General features: G+C 36.7%; 1 protein-coding gene across 2 annotated transcripts in view; it reads left to right on the forward strand.

Moving 5' to 3' along the window:
- Sacm1l (SAC1 like phosphatidylinositide phosphatase) overlaps window positions 1-21,140 on the forward strand; it is an 83,943-nt gene that overhangs the window by 15,778 nt on the left and 47,025 nt on the right. Inside the window, exons 2-7 of one of the 2 annotated variants that reach the window (XM_036192879.1) lie at window positions 3,698-3,795; window positions 6,602-6,676; window positions 8,662-8,789; window positions 13,559-13,708; window positions 17,432-17,491; window positions 19,252-19,285. In XM_036192879.1, coding sequence (XP_036048772.1) covers window positions 3,698-3,795; window positions 6,602-6,676; window positions 8,662-8,789; window positions 13,559-13,708; window positions 17,432-17,491; window positions 19,252-19,285 — 545 coding nt within the window. Of the gene's footprint in view, window positions 1-3,697; window positions 3,796-6,601; window positions 6,677-8,661; window positions 8,790-13,558; window positions 13,709-17,431; window positions 17,492-19,251; window positions 19,286-21,140 lie in introns of those variants that run through there. The other variant, XM_036192880.1, reaches the window with a different exon arrangement.

Raw genomic sequence — 21,140 nt, forward strand, 5'->3', positions numbered from 1 at the left:
ATAAAACTAGCCAGCACAGATGCCATTGGTCTAATTTGTAAGTTTTCATTTCCCATGTAAATAGGGCCTATAAGGGTGATTTGATTGATTCTGAATGTTTGCTTTGCTAGTACTGGATGAAAAAAATCATTCATTGTGTTGGTTTTCTAAAGCAGCATTGGTAACGAGCCATATCTTCTCACTGTACTTGCTTAAAAGTCAGGTGGGGAAAGCTGCTTTTTTACAGATTTGTTTCTTATGAATACAAATGTTCTGTCTTCATGTATGCTTGGACACCAGAAAAGGGCACCTGATATTATTATTGATGGTTGTGAGCCACTATGTGGTTGCTGGGAACAGAATTTGGGACCTCTGGAAGTGCTCTTAACCTCTGAGCTATCTTTTCAGCCCTGAGGAAAGCTTCTTTGTTAATTGATGTGAACCTTATTTAAAAAAAAAAAAAAAAAAAAAAAAATCATGGTGTATGTTAGGACACTCAAAGTGGGACAAAATGCTCGGTGGTAGCACTGGCCACACATGAAAGCATTTCACATGGATTTTTCAAGTCCTAAGTGTAGCAGGAGATCTTCTCTCCAGCCCCCGCCAAGCCCTGTTATTCTGACAGCCCACTTATAAAATAAACACACAGACGCTTATATTATTTAAACTGCTTGGCCATTAGCTCAGGCCTACCATTGTCTAGCTCTTACTCTTATATTCAGCCCATTTCTATTAATCCATACCTTGCCACATGGCTTGTGGCCTACTGGTACCTTACATCTTCTTTGTCCTGGCAGCCGCTGCAATGTTCCCTCCTGCCTTGTCCCTCCAGCCTTCCTGTTCTCTCTATTCTCCTCTCTCTTAGTCCCGCCTATTCTTCCTGCCTGGCTTCTGACCAATCAGTGTTTTATTTACCAATGAATCATCCACAGCACCTTAGTTTGCTTAAGCCTCCGAGAACGCAGAAAGATGTTTGTTCTATAGCATGTGTGTTTAAAATCTTGAAAGACATTGTAGCATAATAGACTCTAAATGATTAGGTTTTTCAAAATGTCATCTTTGTTTATAGAAAATGATTTTTTCAAAAAGCTTTATAAAGTCTGGTTTTCAGACTTGATTTTTACTTAAAATTTCTTTTTGTGTTATGTGTATTATTAATTGTCTTCTAGTCCCCAGACTGGTGTAATGCTTAGCACATAATTTTTAAATAAATGTTACAGTAGGAATATGGCTTATGCATACATAAAAAAGCCTTCTGCAGATGTGGGCTGAAAGTGGGGGAGGTGAGCAGGGTCTTACTGGCTTAGGCTGGGCTTGAATGTAACGATATTCTTGCCTCAGCCCCTAAGGGATAGGATCACAGGCATCTGCCACCTTGCCCTTTATCCTGAAAACCAATGTTTGAAATGACTTAGAACTAGTTAGAGGTAACTCTCTGTGCTGACTAGTTTTATGTTAATGTGACACAAGCTAGAGTCATTTGCTTGTTGTAGAGGCAACATACAGGCAGACATGGCACTGGAGGAGTAGCTGAGAGTCCTACATCTTGCAGGCAACAGAAAGTGGTCAGTCTGTCAAAGTGAGTGAAGCTTGAGCAAAAGAGGCCTCAAAGCCTACCTCCACAGTGACACCTGTCCTCCAACAAGGCCACACCTACTTCAGTAAAGCTACACTTTCTAATAGTGCTACTCCCTATGAGCTTATAGGGGCCAATTACATTCAAACTACCACAAAGTCCTTTGTTTTGCTTTAGGACTTCTTTGTTTTCTTTTTTATTATATTTCTTTTTATTATAAATATTCATTAAATATTGACATTTAGTTCATGTAGCCAGTGGCATATATTTAAAATATACAGTTTGGTAAATGTTGAGATTTTTTTTTAATATCATCATTGCTGGGGTTAAGAAAGGGAACACATACAGCACCACAGAAAGTTTTCTTGTGCACACAGTCTTTCATTTTTCTCCTTCCTCAGCACAAGTTAAACACACATGTACTGTCCTGACCATGGTACTCTGAGTGATTAGTTACTCGTAGATAGGAGGAGCAAATTGACTGAATGTTTGTTCAAGATTATTTATGGCACCTTCATTACTAATAACCCCAAAGCCAAAAATCAGCCCAAATACCTATCAAAAAGGAATGAAGAAATGGTGATGTGTCTATTCAGTGAAATAGATCTGGTGATAAAAGGGAACGAATGACTAAATATTGACATTTGAAACAGATTTACATTCTTTGTTGTACAGTATTTTGTTTGATATTCATTCTCTTAGAATACTCCTTAAAATGAAGGAACTTAGTCTAATATTAACAATTTAGTTACTAATAACCCATAAATGGATGTTAGTTATATTTGAATAATGAAGGATTGGCTATTGCTCAGAAAACTCAGAGTCAGAAACAGTAAGTATACTTTATATTTTGTTACAAGACACATCTCTGTAACACTAGATAACTTACGAGGTAAATAGGAAATTAATGTCAGTGATGGCTGTGTAAGATTTTTCATAGGCAAAGTGTGGCAGAGTCCTGGGAGTACAGAAGCTAAGTGGGAAGAGGAGCAGGCCTGAGATTGCTCTCACACACACAAAGTCTGGTGAATCAACAAGAAAGATTGGGTTGGGGGGCACTCTGCCTGTGGTGCTGCAGCCTCACTTTAAGTTACCATCTGCCTCATCTGCACTGTCTGCCTGCCTTTTTACTTTGTCAGCTCTCCACATTTTCTGACTTAGTCCTTAACTATGCTGAGTTGTTTGACAGATCTATCCAGTTGATCTCTTGAGGAATCAATGTTTTTGTTTTGTTTGTTAGACTAGGGCTACAAAGTTGTGTACCAAAGTGGGTTCTCATTTTTTGTCCCTCTTATTTCATTTCATTGTCTTTTTTTATGAAGTGAGAATTTTTTCAGGAAGGTATACATAAAGCAAATGTTTAAGTAATTTGCTTTAAACAATTTAATATTTTTAGCTAATGCTAATCTGTTTTAGTTACATATTTAAAAAATTTAGTCCTGAGCTGGGCGGTGGTGGTGCATGCCTTTAATCCCAGCACTCGGGAGGCAAAGGCAGGTGGATCTCTTGTGAGTTCAAGGCCAGCCTGGTCTATAGAGCAAGTTCTAGGACAGGCTCCAAAGCTACACAGAGAAACCCTGTCTCAAAAAACCTAAAATAAAATAAAATAAAATTTAGTCCTGGGGATCAAACTTGGGGCCTTTCATATACAAGGCAAGTGCTTGTCCACTGAACTGTATCCTCAGCCCTTAATACAACATCTTATTTACTGTGTGTTTAATAAGCACTGAGTACCAAAAACTGGCTTACTTGTTCATGATATACATGTGGTGATTCCCTTATTGTAAGGGAATTGTGAAGAACAGAAAAAAGATGAATTATTTGCCTATGGTCCCATAGCACATCGTCTGGCTCTATATATTGTGCCATTATTATGCTATATTGCCCTTTCCATGATGCTTAATGTAATACATTAGAGAAGATTATTATTTTCTTAAATGATTCAAATTGATGACTTTATAGCAAATTACAATCTTAGCATTCAGTACATAAATGGAAAGAATTGCAGTAAATTCATAAGGATAGTGAACTTAACAGTGCCATCTGTTTAGAAGTAGGGACTAAATGGTGCTTTAAAACCCTGTTGTAATCATTTTTTAAGTCCTGGTTTTGACTTCTTTATGCCTGTCAATTTCTTCTTAGGCATATTACACCTGAAAAATTTTATGTGGAAGCTTGTGATGATGGAGCAGATGATGTACTCACCATTGACCGAGTGTCCACAGAGGTCACCCTTGCAGGTATGTATAGCTAGTTTCAGAGATTCCCAGAAAGATTCAGTACTGAGATTGCAGTAATAAAAGACTGTCAGTGGTGCATCATTATGAGGCTCTTTAAGTGCCTTTTTGTTAGAAAACTTAATTCTTGCTACCTTAATTAACTTGGGGGTAGGTATTTTTTTGAGAAAGGGTTTTGCTGTCTTAGAACTCATTTCATAGCCTAGGCTGACCCAGAACTCTGGATCCTCCCGCCTTTACCTCCTGAGTGCTGAGATTGTAGGTGTATGTCACCAGGTCTAGGCCAGAATTTCTGTGTTTCCTTATCTATATTCTGATAGGTTTTGATTTCAATGTCTAAATTCATTTCTAGAGCTGACAGTTGAAGTGAATAAGGAGCTTTCACAGATGCTTTGTTTTGTTTTGAAAAGTTTCATAACTATGAGATTACTTTAAACATGAAAAAAGAAAATGTACTTCACTGACTAAAAGTTGTAAATATTTCAAGCAATGCTTTTTTTTTTTAATCAATCCAATCCAATTTATTTTTTGCTTCCTTTGTGTGTGAAAAATATGTTTTCTCCAGTTATGTGTGTGGAACTATCTGAGTTCTGAAGAAATTAATGTTAAATAATTTTGATGGCAAAGTAATGTACCAGGTAACATCACATTAGAACTTCTAATTTTATTGGTTAAACACCAAGTAATAGCACATTAGAATTTAATATTTCATTGGTTTAGTAGAAGGATACTCATTAGAATGTCATATTTCATAGATTTAAAATTTCTAGTTCACTTCCAAGCAGTTAATATGTTTCTTATTTTTAAGAAAATCTTGAAGGTTTACTCTTTTAATCCTAGCACTTGGGACGCAAGGCAGGCAGATCTCTGTGAATTCAAGGTCAGTCTGAATTGAACTGAATGAATATATAACAAGTTCCAGGCCTGCCAGAGCTACATATTGAGACCCTATCTTAAAGAAAAGATTTGAATTACCAGAGTAGATATTTAGTAAATATTGTTTGAGTAGGTAAAGTAAAATATAAAAATATTTTCAGTAGATTAATAAAGTATAAGAAAAAGATGACTAAATTTTCCATTTGTATGGGTAAACTGGTTATTTCTTTAAGTACCTTAGACAGTTTTTCTTTGACAAATGTCATTAGAATTCTGCTTTAGGTTGATAATTAACATATTCTGTCTCTTGCTTGGATGGTTTCTCTTCAAGGTAGCTGATTGGTTTTAACTATTAATTAATATACTTTCAGAGAAGTATTATACCATTCAACACTATTATTTCTTTATGCATTAGTGATGAGCTAGTGTAAGTGTTACAGTAAAGTGTATTCTCATTTATTTTTGGACTGGCAATGACTTTACATGTAGGTAAAGATTGCATCTCCATTTTAGTAGACTGAAATATTAATGGTCAAGACAGGTGTGACATAAGGTGATGGTACCAGCAGTCTTTAATCAAGTAAAATACTTTGATACAAAGTCAGTGATAATGAGAGGCTAACTTACCAGCAGTCTCTCAGCCAGTTTCTCTTTACCATTAATAATGCAAACTATGGCCATAGAAAATAGGTTATTTTGCTTCCATGAAAAACTAACATATATTTTGAGAATTGCTACAATTTTATTAATTACTACTGTGCTTTGGTCCATAAATCTTACTGTTCTACCAGTAGTAGTACATTTGAGTTTGTCAAATAATCTCAGTATATTCAAAACAAAATATTCTCATGAGCTGTTTTTGGCTCAGACACTCTTTTTTTGCTCTTTCTTTATTTGTGGATACAATCTTGCTGTGTAGCCCAGGCTACTCTTGAACTTGCTTGCTATTTAGCTCATTTCTCGTTTTCATACTAGGTAATTGCAGAGTATTATTATTAAATCAATTGATTTATTAGAGACCAACATGAATGGATCTTGACCTTTTTTTAGCATTTTATTTAGAGTTAATTATTTAGAATTACTACTATGACTGATATTAAGGATCAGGACTTGAGTTTACAGTAATGAGATTCAGGTTGTTAATAAGTTGAAAGAAAGCTGGGGAGAAAAAGCTTAATAAAATAGATTTTTCTAGCCACACGAGTTTGGAGAACCTTGTGTTAGAGAGTGGCTGCTTTTTTTATACTGCCAGCTCCTTGGAGTTCTGTTTTCATGTGACTGTGTGGGAGATGGAATAGTTTTGAATATGAATCAAACAAAACAAGCTTATTTGATCTGGAATTCTCCCATCTGCTTTTGAGGCATTATTTTCTAAACAAGAGTACTACAAAATAAGTTTTGTGAAACATATTGACTGAAAGTTCAATAATTGTGAAATACATTCTTTAAGGTACAGTTTTATTGATAATGGACATCATTGTTAGAAATCAGGGGTAGTAATTTGCCTTCTTGACTACCAGTGTACATTGTTGCTAGACACGGGAGAAGAATGCTTTTTCTTCCTTCCTTTCTTTTGAATCTCCAAAACGGATGGACAGTTCTACTTTCATATTGTTAGTAGTATGTGAGATGGAACTCTTTTCTTAGATCCTTACTCCTACTTACTCTTAAAGGGATAGATAGTATTTAGTCTTCTGGCGACATTAGAAATTACCACAATTTACCTGATGAGGAAGCTGAAGTATGTTGTTTTTTAAACTATCTTCTTTTAATATCACATGGCATCTATATTTTATGTTCTGCAGAAATGGAGGTCTGATATTAATGGAAAATGCTTGTTTTTTAGAATAAATTGTACAAATTAATTTAGTTGAAGTTATTCAAATTTCTGTTTTGTTGGTGAGCTTTTCTATTATTTTCTTCTTTTTTTAAGTCAAAAAAGATGTCCCCCCTTCAGCTGTTACAAGACCGATATTTGGGATACTGGGCACAATCCATCTGGTGGCAGGTAAGAGAAAATAAGCAAAGATGGGCAAAGAAGGTAATAAATTGATAACATTAGATAATGAGAAAAAGTGTTCTTGTCATTTTGTAGGTCATGTACTTGTGTAGTTTCTAAAAATAATATTCTCTAAACAGTTATATTTACCACCCTGAAAATATTCTTTTTTTTGGGGGGGGGGGTTAGTTTGGTTTTCTGAGACAGGGTTTCTCTGTGTAGCCCTTACTATCCTGGAACTCACTCTGTAGACCAGGCTGGTCTGGAACTCACAGAGATGCACCTTCCTCTGCCTTCCAAGTGCTGGGATTAAAAGCATAAGCCACCACTGCACAGCCTGAATTATTCTTTTTTAAAAGGAAATTTTCATATTTGATTTTATTCTAACTAGATTTGAAACCTCCTAAATTTTCATAAATTCTAAGAACATTTAATTTTTGTTTGTTTATTTGAGACAGGGTTTCATTGTATAGTACTGACTATCCTGGAAGTTGCTGTATATATCAGGCTGATCTGGAGCTCACAGATCCTCCTACCGTTGCCTCCCAAGTGCTGGGATTAAAAGCATGTACCACCATGCCCAGCCCATTTAAAATTTTTTGATGCATTGATTTATCAGTGTATTCTATACCTTTAACCTTACACTGATATGATAACATACATTACATGTGATACTTGGTTTGAGTTATTAAGAAGGTTTTATTTGTTTATTTGACATATGATTTGAATCTATATTTATAACTGGCTTTGAACTCATTCTATATTCAAGGCTGGCCTCCAACTCACTATCCTGCCTCTGCCTCCCAAGTGCTGGGATTATAGACATGTGTAAGAAGGTGAATTTTCATTTTAATTTCATTTTATTTGAGCTTTTAAAAAGTTTTTTCTCTGTTTTATTTTTACTAAGTCACTATGCTAGATGCAAGTTATAAAAGATTTTAAATGTTACATTTTCTTGCAATTCACAGTCTAGTGATAGAGGTATTCAAGTGATAAGATATTGTAACAGTGTTACAACTTCTAGGAAAGATTTATATACAGGAAAACCTCTAGGCAGGGCAGTTGGAGGTAAAACATTGAACAGATCTTAATATAAGGAGAGCTGGGAAATAGGTTGGTGGAAGTATGTACCTATCATGTGTAAGATCCCAGCTTTTGTCCTCAGTTTCACAGAAGAAAGGGTGAGGGAGGGGACTATGTTTAATGATCAGAGAAGGGGGTTAGGGTCTGACCAGGGTAAGGATTGGTATATTGTAGAGTCACAGTATCTGGTTAGGTGTACTGCCCAGCACGTTTGTCCATGATGAGAGTGATCAGAAGGACAAAGGCTTGGTGTAGAGAGAGCTGCCCTGCACTAATCTTGTGACCTCTGGTGTTTCAAGGCACAAGCTTAGAAAAAAAAAACTTTTTTTGTCTTTACTCTCTATCAGCTAAGCTCAATTCTTTGGTTATCAAAGGTTTTGCTTTATCTTCTTGAGAAAAAAATTTGGTCTTTTTTTTTTTTGTTTTTTGTTTTTCGAGACAGGGTTTCTCTGTGTAGCTTTGCGCCTTTCCTGGAACTCACTTTGGAGACCAGGCTGGCCTCGAACTCAGAGATCCGCTTGGCTCTGCCTCCCAAGTGCTGAGATTAAAGGTGTGCGCCACCACTGCCCGGCAAAAATTGGTCTTTTAATAGGAATTTTTCTAAATAAGATATTACTCTTTATATTATAAATTTTAAGAATGTTTTGAAAAATGGGCCTCTTATCTGAGTAGCTCAGTGCAGTCTCATTTTGCCCGGCTTCTAAGTTTACAGATAAGGGCTATCACTTTATGTGTGTTGTTGTTGATTTTTGAGATATACTAGGACTCCAAACCAGGGCTGCCTCATACATGCTGAGCATAGGCTGTATCACTGGTCTAAATCCCTAGCCCCACTTCTTTTTTATTTATTTTTCAATATTTACATTTGGCTGTTATTTATTTGTTTGTTTGTTTGTTTATTTATTTTGCAGGTAATTATCTTGTTGTCATTACCAAAAAGATCAAAGTAGGTGAATTTTTTAATCATGCAATCTGGAAAGCTACAGATTTTGATGTTCTTTCTTATAAGAAGACAATGTTGCACTTGACTGATATTCAGGTAAGAATTTAGAATCAATTATTAATTGCAAAACTCAAAAGTTCCATGGAGTGCAGGGTTGTAAAATATAGATGGATTTCTTATAAACCTAGTTATTAAATAACTTGTAAATGAAATTATTTTACTAACTTTATACCTATCCATGACAATATTTTTTAAAGAGCTAGAGAGATGTCTCAGTGGTTAAGAGCACTGGCTGATTTTCCAGAGGACCCAAGTTCAATTCTTAGCACCTACATGGCAGCTCACAACTATCTATAACTCCAAATCCAGGGGATCTGACACTTTCACATAGATACATAGGCAGACAAAACACCAATGCACATTTTTAAAAAATCATTAAAAATTATATTTTTTTAAAGTTCATATATTTTGTTGGTTTTATTTTTAAATAATGAATAATTTAAATTATGAAGTTCATATGGAGAAAAAAAAGGCCAAATAGAATGACCAAGAACTCAATACTCAGCCTTAGCTTCATATTCTCTATAGAAAAATAAAATATTAGATACATTTGAAAAAGTGTTTTTCATTCCTTTTTTCTTCTAGAAGAAAGTTTTGTTCACTGTTAATCACATGGGACACATGGGGTGTGTGTGTGTGTGTGTGTGTGTGTGTGTGTGTGTGTGTACGTGTACGTGTGTGTACACACGTATGTACACGGAACATGTGCGTGCATGTTACCTGGTTTAGTTAACACTAGACACCTAACAACACATAGTAAATGTTAGTGACTATGGTATATTAACTGAAGAAGTAACTTAGCAAAGATGAACATGCCACTAAACAAATGGCAACTCTGATTTGAGATTGGACATAATAATAGAGCTGTAGAGTAGCTTGGCTATGGGATCATAAGCAGTCACCAGTCTAGAGACTGGTGCAAAGCCAGAGGTGGTAGTAAAGTTACCATCACGGTGAAGTGGCTGTGACAGAAAGGAAGAGCAAGTGATGACTGCAACACACTCTCTATTAAAGAAACTGCCAGAAGTATTATATGACAAAGTGTAAAGAATAAAATGCTAAAAACTCATTTAGACTCATAAAAGTTTGTAACATTTACCAATGTCAGAGTAGATATTCCCAATCATAAATTATATAAGGAGCTGTGCTGCTCAGTTTCTTGATAAATTTTTAACAAAATAAAATGTTTTCAATTTTCATGTTTATGATAATTTTATTATAATGTACTTACTACTGGGTATAGTGGTATATGCTTGTAATTCTAGCACTTAGAGACTGAAGCAGAAGGATTAATGAGCTGTGTATGGGACTCTGCCAGAGATATGAATACATTCATTCATTAAATACAGTGCTAACATTAGTTTCTCAATTCATTCATAACTTAAATAAGAATGTCTTTCTAATATATATGAATTTTTTGCCTGCATGTGTGTATGTGCACTGTATGTGTTCTTGGTGGCTACAGAGGTAAAAAAATGCATTGAATCCCTTGGAACTAGAGTCATTGATTATGAGCCACCATGTAGGTGCTGATTACTGAACCCCAGTCCTCTGGAAGAGCAGCCAGTGCTTTTAACCACTGAGCTAACTCTTTAGCCCCAAGAACATTATATTTTCACAAAATTGTTAAAGGTTATAGAACAATCAATTTTTCAAGTGACTTATATAAATTAGTTTATGTTATTAAGGTTTAAGATAAAATGGTCATTTTTTTTTACACTGTACAAAGTGAAGATTAACAATACTTTCCAAAGGTTTTTTTTGCTTGAAATATGTTGACATTTTCATAGATTACATTGCCTTATTCTGATTTTTAAATCTTTTTGTGCATATATGTATGTGTTTGTGAGTATTTAGACTGGTAGGCATGTGCATGGTCCACATGTGGTCAGGACAATTTTAGGCATTGGTCATCACCTTCTACTTTGTTTGAGACAGATTCCTAGTTGTTTTTCTCTACATACACTTATCTATGAGCTTCCAGGTGTTGTCCTGTTTCCACCTCCCACCTTACTGTAGGAGCACTGGGATTATGGATGACATCACTGTGACCAGGCTTAGGTTGGTTTTAGGAATCTGAACTCAGGTCCTCATACTTGCATGACAAACTGTGTAACCCACTGAGCAATCTACCAATTCCTCTTTCAGGTTTTGGAACTTACTTTTTTTCTAGAAGTGATTATTGTGTGTATAAAGTTACACCTCTTCAGAATGCTTATTTCCAAAGTAATTTACAAGGTTTACACACACACACACACACACACACACACACACACACACACACACACACCACCTTACTGTGTAGCTCTGGCTAACCTGGAATTCACTGTGTAGACCCAACCTCACAAAGATCCACCTGCCTCTGCCTTCTGAGTGCTGGGATTAAAGACATATGCCTTTAAAAATGTTTTATACCTGAGTTTTTGTTTGTTTGTTTTGTTTTTTGTTGTTTTGTTTTTCTGTTGAGATGGAGCCTTACTATGTATCCCTGGCAGGCCTGGAACTCAGAGAGATACACTTTACTCTGCCTTCTGAGTGCTAGGATTAAAGGCATGTACCACTGTTCTTGGCTCCCAAGATCATTTTTTTTTTAAAGGGTTTTGATTTCTTTGTGTGTGTGAACCATTGTGTTTAATTAGGGTTACTTATATAGGAACATAGGCAGCTTACTAGAAAATATCTCTCCTACTCCCAGCAACCATCTTATCCTCAGGAAAGATCATGCCTTCTTTGTTTCTACAAGACTTGTTTTTCCAAAACATATTTTACCTGTAAAAATGTCAAATTGTAACACTGTTTTAGCAAGTAAAGCTGTAAATATATGCTTTTTATACTTCAGAATTTCCCTTTTCCTAATACATTAGTTATATTCATTCTCCATGAGAAATATTTTAAACAAAAATGCAGCTTAGAGCTCAGTCTGTAAAGCAATTGCCCTGCCAACATGAGGCCCTTGAGTTGAGCCTTAGAACTCCAAAAAAATTCAGACATGGTTACACTTGTAATCCCAGTGATGATAGGGAGATAGACACAGTTGAATTCCTAGGCCTTGCTGACCAGCCAGTCTCTACTAGTCTTTGAGTTCCAGGGTTCTGAGAAATCTTGACTCAATAAAGATAGATGATGGGATCTGGAGAGCTGTCTCAGTGGTTAAGAACACTTGTGGCTCTTACAGAAGGTGGCTTACAACCATCTGTAACTTCGGTTCCAGGAGATCTGATGCCTTTTTCTGGCACTAGATTCACATGTGGTGCATATACATATATAGGCAAAGCACTCATACACATAAATAAAAATTATAAAAAAGGTAGATGGTATCCTGAGTAATAATAACACCTAGGGTCATTCTCTGGCTTCCATACTCACCCTCACACACATATACAATGCCATGTACACCAACACACACACACACACACACACACACACACACACACACACAAGAAATAAAACTAGCTGTATTCATTTTAACTACTCAGGAATATTTTCTTGGATTTGTCATCTAGCCATAAAGTTCCTTTTGTGCTGTTTACTACATTTTTTTTTTTTTTTTTTTGCTTTTGCTAGTCTGTGCTTAAATTAAAAAATGTATAGTGGGGTTGGGGATTTAGCTCAGTGGTAGAGTGCTTGCCTAGCAAGCGCAAGGCCCTGGGTTCGATCCTCAGCTCTCCCCCCCCCCCAAAAAAAAAAAAAAAAAGAAAAGGAAAGGGACTGGAGAGATGGCTTAGAGGTTAAGGGGTACTGACTGCTCTTCCAGAGGTCCTGAGTTCAATTCCCAGCAACCACATGGTGGCTCACAACCATCTGTAATGAGATCTGGCGCCCTCTTCTGGCCTGCAGTCATACATGCTGTATACATAATATATAAATAAATCTTTAAAAAATGTATAGTATATACATTTGTAATGTATAAGTTTACATGTTAATCATTTAATAACTACTAAACATCATCAAACCTTGACAGTTTTTTGGAACAATTTTTTTTTAATGTCAATGTTTTTAACTAGGAAAGCCAGATAAAATTATTATTCCAAAATTAAGGAAATACTTTTATTAGGCTTTCTGATTTTGCTTTAATGAAAAATGATTCTTTTTTACTTCCTATCCAATCCAAACCAGTGAAATTTTCTGAAAGTGAGGATAATGCTAATCTCTTGATTTGTGTGTTTGATTTGCTAATGAGGATAGTAATAATAAACACAAGCAGGGGTAGTAAAGGACAGAGAGAATCTGGGAAATACTGGCACAATGTAACCTAACGTGGCGGTGGTTTTTTGTTTTTTGTTTTTTTTGTTTTTTTTTTTTTTTGAGCTGAGGATCGAACCCAGGGCCTTGTACTTGCTAGGCAAGTGCTCTACCACTGAGCTAAATCCCCAACCCCCCATGTTGGTGTTTTTTTAAACAACTAAACAACTCTTCTGGCCAGGGGGTGGTGCACACCTTTAATCCCAGCACTAAGGAGGCAGAGGGAGAAGGATCTCTGTGAGTCTGAGGCCAGCCTGGTCTACAGCATTAGTTCCAGGACAGCCAAGGATACACACAGAAACCCTGTCTTGAAAAACAAAAACCTAACTCTTCTGCTTTAGAGTGATAGCTGTGGATGATACCAAAGAGAGGAAGGAGGCTGTACCTAAATCAAGTGAGTTTAATGCCTACATTGTTTATATAGCATATTCCCCATCTCTGGCCAGCTGTGTCAGTGATAATGGGGCTAACATAAATGTTTTTAATTTTGCTGTCCTCTCATGCTAACATTTTTTTCTTTTCAACTGTGACTAGTATTGAACTCTCCCTTTTCTTCTTTGCAGTTACAAGATAATAAAACTTTCCTAGCAATGCTAAACCATGTGTTAAATATGGATGGATTTTACTTTTCAACAACATATGACTTGACCCATACTTTGCAACGGCTGTCTAACACAAGTCCAGAATTTCAAGAAATGAGTCTCTTGGAAAGGGTAAGCTGGATCTTCAGGTAGCTTTATTTTTAGTTGATTTTAAAAGAGGCATGTCTCTTTAACCTATAAAAATTTTTTTTTCTCTACCTCCCACTCCCCAGTCCTGGAGATAAACTCAGGGCCTCGTGTGCTAGGGAAGCATCTTCCTATTGAACCATATCTCCAGTCCTGTTTTGATTTATCATACTCTTGACTATATTAGAATCATATGTGAGGCTTTGAACACATACCATGTTTTAAATGTCTATCAGAGGCCTCACTGAGGGCTCTGCCTTGTGTATATACACAGCCAAGATTGAGATAAATTGGGGTAGATACTCAAATAGCTAGTAGAAACGCACACAGGTGATTAGATGAAAACCTTTCAGAATGTGTGTATACATGTACGCATAATACATAGAGTTTGAACCTAGGGCTTTGCCCATAGTAGGCAAGCACTCTACCACTGAACTACATCCCAACCTGAGTTTGTAATTTTGCATAAATATTCCAGGCTATTAACTGTATACTTGGGGGACAAGTCTTCAAACTAACTTTGTATTGTGTTAGTTTATGATTTCACTGCTCTTAGTTCAGCACTATTAGCAACATAATTAAGCTTATAAAAAAAAGTCAGTGTTCTAATAAGTAATGGCCAGTCATTTGTGATATTGTTTTTAAGTAGAAGAGACAGCAATTTGTTGATTTAAGAATCTGAGCCAGTTACAAAGGTAGAGACATGCTCTCACTCTCATTCTTGCTGTCATGCTCTCACACCAGAATCTCACTGAGTTCCCCAGGATGGCCTTGAACTCACTCTGTCGCCCAAGAAGGCCTTGGATCCTTTTGCCTCAGCCTTCTGATGGGATTACAAGGCCTGTGTCACAGGCCTAATATGAGTGTACTTTTAATACTAGGTTTTAAATGCCCTCAACTGGGTTTCTGCTGCTCCAGGACATGGCTTTTTGCCTCCTTGGTTTTATTTATCTGTTTTTATTTTATTTTGTGTGTGTGGTGCTAGAGCTTAAACCAAGTACTTCATGCATACTAGGAAGCATTCTACCACTGAGCCATGTCCCCTATTCCTGCCTTTATTATTTTTCTTTGTGGTAGTATTGTGTTCCTCAAAATATTGTGCACCCTAATAAATTTATCTGGAGTCAAAGAACAGACAGCCACTAGATACAGAGGCTAGAAAATGGTGTGGCACTTACACCTTTAGTCCTAGCATTTCAGAGACAGAAATCCCTCTGGATCTCTGTGAGTTCAAGGCCACATTGGAAACAGCCAGGCATGGTGACACACACCTTTAATCCAGAGAAGTGAGCCTTTAATCCCAGGGAGTGATGGCAAAAACAGAAAGACAGAAAGATATATAAGGTGTGAAGACCAGAAACTTAGAAGCATTTGGCTGGTTAAGTTTCTAGGCTTTTGAACAACAGTTCAGCTGAGAGCCATTCTGGATGAGGTCTGAGAGGCTTCCAGTCTGAGGAAACAGGATCAGCTGAGGAATTGGCAAGGTGAGGTAGCTGTGGCTTGTTCTGCTTCTCTGATCTTCCAGTATTCACCCCAATACCTGGCTCCAGGTTTTTTTTTATTAATAAGACTCTTTAAGATTCATGCTACATTTCTTCTTTAATTAATTAAGCATGGACATGTTTAAAGGGCATACAGAATTTTAAAGGTTGCTATGTATGACATTGCCAGTAATAGACCATTTTGACTAGTGAAAATGATAAATTTCACTAATTTAGTACTTTAGTTGTTAGCTGTTTGGAGCTTTAAGATTTTACATTCTAATCAAGTAAAATTGTATGTTAATTTACAGATAAGCTAAGTAATCAAGGTATTTAGCTTTAAAACAAGAGACTGATGCTTTTAAAACCAATTGCTGTACTCCTTACATGTTCATCAAACTTCTCTCCTGTGCCTGTTGTATGCCAGGCATGTAATACTTAGTGGGGAACCTAAAATGAAAACCCGAAGCCCCTGTGCTATGAGAAGAGCCTTCAGTATACTTAGAGAGGTAATAGTACAAGCATTCACAAGCAGAAATGACTACCACTGTAGAGAGGGGTCATATAGGAAGGAGAGTCTAATTCTGCCTGGGAGTGCCAGGGACAGCTATACCAAGGAAGGTTGCTTTGGAGCTGAGGCTTATCAGTTAGGTGATAATGGGAGAGGGAGGCTTTTGGCAAAGGAGTGGGAAGAGAAGTTGTAGAAGCCAGAAGCTATCTCTTCTGTGACAGGAAGGGAATTTTTAAAAAAATATTTTTGTTTTTCTTTTGAGATAGGATCTTACTATGTAACTCTGGCTGTCCTGGAACTCACTATGTTGACAAGGCTGACCTTGAACTCACAGAGATCCGCTTGCCTCTGCTTCATGAGTACTGAGATTAAAAGTGTGCACTGCTATGCCCAGCTAGGGAGTTTTTTTGTTTTTGTTTTTTTCTTAAAGCTAAATAAAAATGTCATTTACAGAGGATCATAATACTGATTAATGAGTCAGTGGTGGTGGCGCATGCCTTTAATCCCAGCACACGGGAGGCAGAGGCAGGCGGATCTCTGAGTTCGAGGCCAGCCTGGTCTAGAGTGAGATCCAGGAAAGGCGCAAAGCTACACAGAGAAACCCTGTCTTGAAAAAACAAAAACAAACAAAAACTGATTAATGAAACCTTATATTAAGACAAAAAAATTAACATAGAATGGTCAATGTTTTTGCATAGAATTAAGGACTTTTCTTTATTTTGGTTCCTTGATTCTATTTTTCTAGCTGTTATTTTATTCTTAAAGGTTTCCATTTCAGCCTTTTAAAGACTTTGACACTTATAAAGCCATGTGGCAGAATCCTGTGGCTTTTTACTACGTTCCTCTAACCTTTTTTAGTTGCTGCTTCCACTTGTAATTCAACAGTAATTTGTTTTAGCACTATGCTTTTATCAAGTTGTATTCCAAATAATTCAACGTTTAGAAACAGCAAGTTATTATTTACATTTCACTGACTTGTAAAATATTTAGTTACATAATCGCACCCATTGTGCAATGATAACTACTAATTATGAGTAGCACAAACCACTTGGAAACAAACTAAAAGATATGATATTCCCCTGGCCATGACACCATAGGTCATTTCCTATGACTTTAGGTGTGAGGAGGGAGGGAGATGGCTCAGCACTGCGCTATCTACTTAGCCCATGTACTGAGCTGAAGAACTCAGGTTCTTGTGTATTTTGTGATGGATTATCAGCCTGCCAGAGGGGAGGTTAGACCTTTAAACAGCAGCTGCCACGTCTCCTGGGAGACCAAGCAAAGATCTGGCTCTGAGATGGCAGTCACTGAAGAACTAACTGAGGAGACAGCAGAAAGGACGCGTAGAATTCCTTTATCCCAGAGGAGCCTAGTCAGAAGTGGAGGCAAGATGGAGGCCAAGTAGCTAAGCAATAGCTATACTGGATCAGGCGTTGTCCTTGGTGGTGGTAGTGGAGATGGAGAAATGAGTGTAGAGATTTAGTTCTTGGCCAGTGATTACCTAGAAAAATGGGAGAGGATACCTGGAGTTTCTATGTGTGATAAGGCAGACAGGAATGGGAAGAAGAGCAGATCTGAAGTGAGGTGTATTCTGTTGGGACATGTCAGAGAAACTCATATTAGCCATCAGGTGGAGGCATTGATGAGTGTAGTTTTCCATCTGAGGACACTTACTGTGGCTAGAGATATTTCATTAAGTTTCAAAACTTCTCTCAGGCAGATCAGCGGTTTGTGTGGAACGGGCATCTGCTCAGAGAACTGTCTGCTCAGCCAGAGGTAATGTACTCCATTTCAAATATGCTTTCTTGTCATAGTATACATGTTTGAATGTGTTAAAATGACTAAACACACACACACACACACACGCACACACATGACCATTCTTGCCCTCTCTTAATGATCTATGTAGAAATCTAATCTCCTATTACGTTAGCTTCCTGACACGGTGACAAGATGTCTGAGAGAACTTAGAGTATTTAGGCTTAGGGGTTTGGGGATTTCATTGTACTGTCTGATGACTCCCTTGCCTTTGGGTCTTTAGTCAAGAGAACATGCCAGGGAGTACACTGATGGAGCAAATTTTTCACCTGATGGTAGTCAGTCAACAAAGGTGAATAGGCATAGGGTACAGTGCCTTTATAAAGGTTAGTTTTTAATGACCGTTATTCTTTCCACTAGGCTATATACCTTCTAAAGTCCAAGAGCTTCTCTGGCCAGTTCCCAAGCCTTTGAAAACATAAGCTTTTAGGGACACTTAAGGTACAAACTGTAATACTTATGAATGGAAGCTTTAATGAAAAACATTAACTTTTTCTAAGACAGCTAGAATGAATTGTGCTGGATGAATAATGTAGAAGTAAGGGATAGGGGCTCAGTCCTTTTAGTGCAAAAACCACAGTTCTCATCTTAAAAGGAGTAAGAGATTTATTCTGGAGCCATTTTGAATGACCATGGCCTAGATTTAACTCCAAATTCCATGTTTCAATGTGGAAGAAATTTGAGATTTTTATAGTTTTATAAAACAGTGAAAGTCATAAATCAAGGCAAGTTTAAAAATATGTTGGTGTGTACATCAAAGAGGCAGTATGCCAGGCAGTGGTGGCGCATGCCTTTTAATCCCAGCACTGGGGAGGCAGAGCCAGGCGGATCTCTGTGAGTTCAAGGCTAGCCTGGTCTACCAAATGAGTTCCAGGAAAGGTGCAAAGCTACACAGAGAAACCCTGTCTCAAAAAATCAAAAAAAAAAAAAAAAAAAGAGGCAGTTACAGCAAGATGGGAAGGAAGATTTTCTATAGGTCCAGGATGCTATCTGATGACATTCTTAGCTTTTAAGTTAATAGAAGCTAATAATCTTCTAATTTAATAGATTCCAAAAGTTTTTTTTTTTTTTTTTTTTTTTTTTAAATCTATTAATCACACAATGTCAGTTCTGATACAGAGCTAGGGAAGGACTGGTTGTTTTAGAGGCTAGGACTATCCTAACACAAGGTAACTAGCTTCTTGACCTGCAACATTTCCAGTCTCTCCACAGGGCTGCAGTTCTAATTAGTCACCTCTGCAAATTTGACTTCTGTCCAAGAGTTCTTGTTCTCAGTCTTCAGGCCAGGTGGAAACTCCCCTAACTCGCCACCAGCCTCATCCTGTGTTGTAACAAATGAGATGTGAGCTAAGGCACTTAGGTTTGTAGAAGTGATTTGTTTTTTGCTGTTTGCAGAATATTTTATTTATTTTTGGTAGTTGAGATTGCAAGTCATTAGCCTATAACTTTTCTAGAAGTAGAATAGTTATAGGCAAAGACTAAGAAGGAATATTCAGCTTCATGTAGTTTTACTGGTGTTTATCTGTGACCATTTAAACGCTAGTGATTACACTGCCTTTTTACCTGCAACATTATAGACATTTCCCTAACATTAGAAATTACATGAACTCTCACTGTATGGTTATGTTTGTATATTACTGCCTGTGTGTAAATATGTCTTACATGGCTTATTATTTAAGGAGTGCTGATTCTAAATACATTGTATATCTTCTTTTTAGGTCCATCGGTTTGCTCTTCCAGTGTTACATGGCTGTATCCTTATCTGAAATTTTTGCACCCTAGTTTCTACAGTCTTTGTTTAAATTTTATTTTACATGTTTAAATGTTAGAAAGTTTAAATTTTAAGACAGATACAGAGTCTCAAATGTGATGTGAGATGAGTATTTCAGTATTAGAAATTGTAGTTAAGGTATAATTGTAAAATCTTAGCACAGACTATAAGCAACCCACCTCCCCTTTTTAGATAAAGTCTTCTACAGAGTATATTACCATTTTTGCTCAAGAGTTTGATGGCTGGTGGCTTTCAAGGAAAGATGTATAACTGTATCTTGCCCTTTTTGAGTTATCTTGTAGCAGTGAATTACAGAAGAGTAGAGTGAACCTATTTAAATGATGCTTTTCCTTAGTGTTAAATCAGACTTAAGAATGACAGTGATCAAAGACTTGAGAAGTAAATTATATAAATATATATAAATTATTATAAATTTTTATTATCATTTCAAGAGTGATGGAAATATGAAAATAGAATACAAAGAATAACGCTTGGGGAAAATCAAAGTGTAAATACAAAACAAGTGTTGGTTATCTAATTGTAGATTCATTTCAAGAATACATTCTTATCAGAGATAACATAATAAAGTAGGAACTCACAGTGAATAGGCTACTGAAGGAAGGTGCAGTATGTGCTAATGAGTGTTGTAGTCAGGACCCTGTATATAAATTGGCATCTTTGGCGATGAAGTTTATTGACCTAGTAGTCGGATTTATTTGTTCATTATGCTACAATAAAATTTTTATATTATTAAGTAATGGAATGTAAGATGAATTTCTAAATGGTCTTACTAAAAAAAAACAAAAAAAACCTCAGAGCCAGATGAAAATCAAGAGATCAGAGGAATAGGACAAGCTACAGCCAAGCTCACCTTACCAACTCGTCAGCCTCCAAAGAGAGCTACTTCCTCTATATTTACTCCTATATCCTTTCTGTACCCTGCTCCTCTTTCTGCCCAGCCCTATCACTTCCTGTCTGTCTGTACAGTCCTCCAGGCCTCTATGGTTAACTAGTGCTGGAAATAAAGGCATGTGCCACCATCCCTGGTTCTGTTCCCAGTGTGGCCTTGAACTCAAAGAGATCCAGATGAATCTCTGCCTCCAAATGCTAGGATTAAAGGCATAAAGGGGTTTGCTACCATTGCCTGACTTCTATGTTTAATATAGTCCCTGGCTTTTTTCTGTGATCCTCAGATAAGCTTTGTTGGGGTGCACAAATAAAATATCATCACATTTTCCCTTTTTTTGTCTAAAATAAAAAAGTTATAACTAATATAAAAAAACTATACAGTAAGTACAATAACTATATACAATATATACAGGCAATAAATACATCAACGTCTGGTCCATTTACATTTGACAAATTGAGCGAAAATATTCCATTATCTATCATTTTGGTGAGTCCTAAATGTACCTAATTCACTTTTTATCCTAACTTGTCTTACCAACCGAAAACTATCTTTTGATGTCTTTCAAACAAAATAAAATATATTTTACACCTCTTAGTTTCTTTTCTGAAATTGTTAACAAGGAAAACTGTAACTACAACTATCTAATCTTCAACTCCCTTAGAGACCTGAGAAAGAAATAATATTACCTAGTTAAACAGGAAGTGCAAACAAATGACTTCCAAAAAATGTGTGTTATGACAAACAGATGGCTCCCTAGACAGTCACCTGAGGTTTCTCTGCAACGTTGGGATACCCATCTTTGGCCCACAGGCCTAGCATACCTGACAGACTGATCTATGAAGCAGGATTTTCTAAAGAGCCATCCTATCTTGTCTTGGATTACATACTATCAGCAGTCAATGTGAGGGCACTTTCTTGCCCAGTGG

Source organism: Onychomys torridus, chromosome 7, assembly GCF_903995425.1.
Source record: "Onychomys torridus chromosome 7, mOncTor1.1, whole genome shotgun sequence".
Classification (NCBI taxonomy): Eukaryota; Metazoa; Chordata; class Mammalia; order Rodentia; family Cricetidae; genus Onychomys; species Onychomys torridus.